Source organism: Limulus polyphemus, unplaced genomic scaffold (genome assembly GCF_000517525.1).
Source record: "Limulus polyphemus unplaced genomic scaffold, Limulus_polyphemus-2.1.2 Scaffold2018, whole genome shotgun sequence".
Lineage (NCBI taxonomy): Eukaryota > Metazoa > Arthropoda > Merostomata > Xiphosura > Limulidae > Limulus > Limulus polyphemus.
The window spans coordinates 156,465-160,936 of NW_013667628.1; the positions used below are offsets into that span (position 1 = coordinate 156,465).

Genomic DNA, 4,472 nt, shown 5'->3' on the forward strand with positions numbered 1-4,472 from the left:
TACAGCACCAAACTTGAACTGATCCCAACTATACTCTACTCCCTACTTAACCTTATTGGATTGACATACTAGTTGTTAGTTTAACCCTACTTGTTGCTACTCGATAACTGGTACTAAGTAATGAAACCAATAGGTTGTAATGGATCACAAGCATTAGAATCAGTAAAGCTAGAGATGTTTGCTCTTTACAGACGAATGTACGTATAAAATTGTTCAGTAACAATTACCGGCAGAAAAGTGAATGTTATCACGATCAATATGCAATATCTCCAGTAGAGTATAGTTGGGATCAGTTCAAGTTTGGTGCTGTATCTTAGCGTGCAACATCTCCAGTAGAGTATAGTGGGGACCAGTTCAAGTTTGGTGCTGTATCTTAGCGTGCAACATCTCCTTAAATTATCAACTAATATGTCATTCCAATAAGGTTATGTAGGGTTATACTATCAACTAGTATATCATTCCAACAAGGTTAAGTAGGGTTAAACTATCACCTAATATGCCATTTCAATAAAGTTAAGTAGGGTTAAACTATCAACTAGTTTCTCGTTCCAATAAGGTTAAGTAAGGTTAAACTATCAACTAGTATGTCAATCCAATAAGGTTAAGTAGGGTTAAACTATCAACTAGTTTGTCAATATGGTAAGGATAAATAGGGTTAAACTACCAACTAGTATGTCATTTCAATAAGGTTAAGTAGGGTTAAACTATCAACTAGTATGCCAATCCAATAAGGTTATGTAGGGTTAAACTATCAACTAGTATGCCAATCCAATAAGGTTATGTAGGGTTAAACTATCAACTAGTATGCCAATCCCATAAGGTTAAGTAGGGTTAAACTAGCAACTAGCATGTCATTCCAACAAGGTTAAGTAGGGGTGAACTATAAACTAATATGTCAATCCAATAAGGTTAAGTATGGTTAAACTATCAACTAGTATGTCAATCCAATAAGATCAAGTAAGGTTAAATTATCAACTAGTTTGTCGTTCCATTAAGGTTAAGTAGGGTTAAACTATGAACTAGTATGTCAACCTGGTAAGGTTAAGTAGGGTTAAACTATCAACTAGTATGTCATTCCAATAAGGTTAAGTAGAATTAAACTACCAACTAGTATGTCAGTCCAATAAGGTTACGTAGGGTTAAACTATCAACTAATATGTCAATCCAATAAGGTTAAGTAGGATTAAATCATCAACTAGTATGTCATTCCAACAAGGCTAAGTAGGGTTAAACTATAAACTAGTATGTCATTCCAATAAGATCAAGTAAGGTTAGACTATCAACTAGCATGTCATTCCAACAAGGTTAAGTAGGGTTAAACTATCAACTAGTATGTCATTCCAATAAGGTCAAGTAGGGTTAAACTATCAACAAGTATGTCATTCCAATAAGGTTAAGTGAACATTTTCTCTTGCTGTATCTTCTATAATTATTTTCTGAAATTCCGAAATCAATTTTATTTCTAGCTGGACAGATATGGACTTGAATGTCGTCTGCTTTCAGCTAGGCTTCTCTCGAGGTTATGTGTATCATTGGTTTGGTAGGCCTAACAACGACTCCAGCCAGCTTCTGTACGCTACTCCAAACTGCACTGGAGATGAGGCTGAAATCACAGACTGCCCAAACTGGAATGAACGACAACTGGGCAGTGGAGTTTGTGGTAAGTAAAAATCAACTTTTTATTTTAAGAAGTAAGAAAGAATTTTGAGATTTGTGTAAAAGAGTTCAGCACGGGACTGCGGAATACTCAACTGTTATTGAAACTTTATGATTATTGTTCATTTGAAAGCAGTTTGTATGTTAGCACGGAAAGGGGGTAGTGTTTCTTACCGAACCAGAAATACCAGATTTTCAGAGTGAAAAACTGGGACAATTTTTCCCATAGGAGGTGTCACTATAACATTTCTATAACAGTTTAAATTACAATATCACACGTTTTTACCATTTACTAAATAATATGATGTTTCTTGAACCGTGTTTTAAAAGCAGAGACAAACAAAATTTGTTAATCGCTTTTCTAGTCAAACAATAAATAGATAAAATAAAAAATATGCTTAAGTTGTCTTTAACCAACTGAAAACAAAAATATTTTCTTTTTTTCGCGGCTGGACAGGTTTCTAAACCTCAATTCCTGCGGCTGCCCATTAACTGATTAGGTTAAGAAAATGTAAAAGAGAGCAGAGAGTAGTTTAACATTGTATATTGTGATCTGTCTTTGTCACGTGATTCTCCAAGTACAATTTAAAAGAGTCGTCAATCATGATAAACCGTACATATTAAACTCACATTGCGGTACAGAGAAACTGGAACATTTTAATACTTTTATTGTTTGTGACTTGGACAAAAAAACTGAGACGTCTGGTAACCCTGTTCTGAACTCATGATATTGAAGAAAGAGTTCAAAGTTGCTTATTTTTGTTGAGTAACGTAACTTCTATTGTTTTGTAGATTATCACCTGGATATTGGAGTCCGCTGTGCCCCTATGTTGCAAAATGATACTTCCCATCACTGGCGGGGCATTCTCTTTCAAAATGCCAAAGCAACTCAGAGAAAATTAAACAATTTACCTATGGATCGATGGGACTCTTCTTCCTCACTGGAGTACGTGACCATAAAGTATGCAGGACGAAATTCCGACGGTGGCGCCACCTCTGCTATAGAGATTATCGGGAACCCTCCTACTCTAATAGGATTAGAAGTTCGATGGAACGCCTTTAATGCACTCAACTTTACTGAGCCCAGAGAAGGAGTTAATGTCGAGAAAAGCGTGATAGCAGAAAACAGAGGTAACAACTTTATAGACAGTCAGTGATTTTAAGAAGAAAAAAAAAGCGGGTAATATGTTTATCAAATAAAAATAGTAGGTTGTAATGGCACATATTCAAGTAAAAAAATCGTAGATAAAACGTTTTTAAAATAAAAATAATCTTAGGTGAAGCGCTTTTGTAAACACAAATCGTAGATTGCGCGTTTTTAAATTAAAATATTGGATATGATGTTATACAAATAGATATTTAAGTAGGATGTTTTTAAAATAAAATAAATTCAAATACTAATGGTCCCTCACAAACAAACTCGCTTGCAGAATTTCCTTGCTAATTGATCACTAACAAACACTCTGATTTACTAACTTATTGAAGAACAGACGAATAACTCACGAGCTGATTCTGGAATTTATACCATTTGCGTTATATACTTATTAAACGAAGGCCCGGCATGGCCAGGTGGTTAGTGTGCTCGACTCGCAATCTGCGGGTCGCGGGTTCGAATCCCCATCCCACCAAACATGCTCGCCCTTTCAGCCATGGGGGCGTTAAAATGTAATGATCAACACCACTATTCGTTGGTAAAAGAGTAGCCCAAGCGTTGGTGGTTGGTCGTGATGACTATCTGCCTTCCCTTTAGTATTACACTGCTAAATTAGGGACGGCTAGCGCAGATAGCCCTCGTGTAGCTTTGCGCGAAATTCAAAAACAAACAAACAATACTAAATGAAATTCCTATATTATCCTCATGATTAGCTCCCTCTAGCAAACAAACATCTAAACTGAAATATTAAAAACATAGCTTATAACAATATTTTATGTACTCTAGAAGTGTTCACCAACCGAATGTTTCGTACACGTTTTGTTCGTCGAGCTAGAGAAGTCCAGTGGAATGTTCCCAAGAGAAAAATTTTAAATTTCTTTCCAGAAATGACTATTCTTGCATATAATACTCCGATTTAATATGTATATCAGTAATGTATTTTTAATTTAGTGTGGTTATTTTCCAGCATGTCTTGGATATAGGAAAACTATAAGTTTAATTTACAAGGTGAGCTGTACCAAACAATGACAAAATGTCTGTGTTCTAACAAGAGTAAAACCTTCAAAACCTGCCAGAATAACTAAGTAACACTGAATTTGATACGGTCAGTGTTTTTCAATCATACAGGTCCAAGTGAACGAAAAATATAAATTAAATACTTAAAAGTTTCTTTTGTTGACCTTGTTGACCTACCACTTTGTTCAGTGTGTTCAGCGCCATCTAACTGGCATTCGAATGGAGTATTTATATCAGATTTACTACGAAATATTGAATTCTCTGCTGCATTTTTGTGTTATAACAAGATGGCGCGTCATTTATTTATAACATTACAGCAGATTTTCGGCTAGGTAAGATTGAGATATAAGCAACGCCAGTACTAAATGTTTCATGTCTCAAAGTACTGATATCTTATTTAAAGAATGAAGATTAAGCTCGAGCATATCATTCAATACCAACAAAATGTAAGCTCGCATAATCAGATGATTTCTGTAAACCACCAGTTACGTAGTAGCTTAATCGATACACAGGTCTGTCACCTAATATCGTCTGTCACCTAATGTTGTTTGTCACCTAATATCGTCTGTCACCTAATGTTGTCTGTCACCTAATATCGTCTGTCACCTAATATCGTCTGTCACCCAATATCGTCTGTCACCTAATA

At 35.4% G+C, this 4,472-nt stretch overlaps 1 protein-coding gene across 1 annotated transcript in view; it reads left to right on the top strand.

Moving 5' to 3' along the window:
* LOC106465676 (protein bark beetle-like) overlaps nt 1–4,472 on the top strand; it is a 43,712-nt gene that overhangs the window by 6,488 nt on the left and 32,752 nt on the right. Inside the window, exons 3-4 of the mRNA XM_013925913.2 lie at nt 1,467–1,660; nt 2,449–2,787. Coding sequence (XP_013781367.1) covers nt 1,467–1,660; nt 2,449–2,787 — 533 coding nt within the window. The remainder of the gene's footprint in view (nt 1–1,466; nt 1,661–2,448; nt 2,788–4,472) is intronic.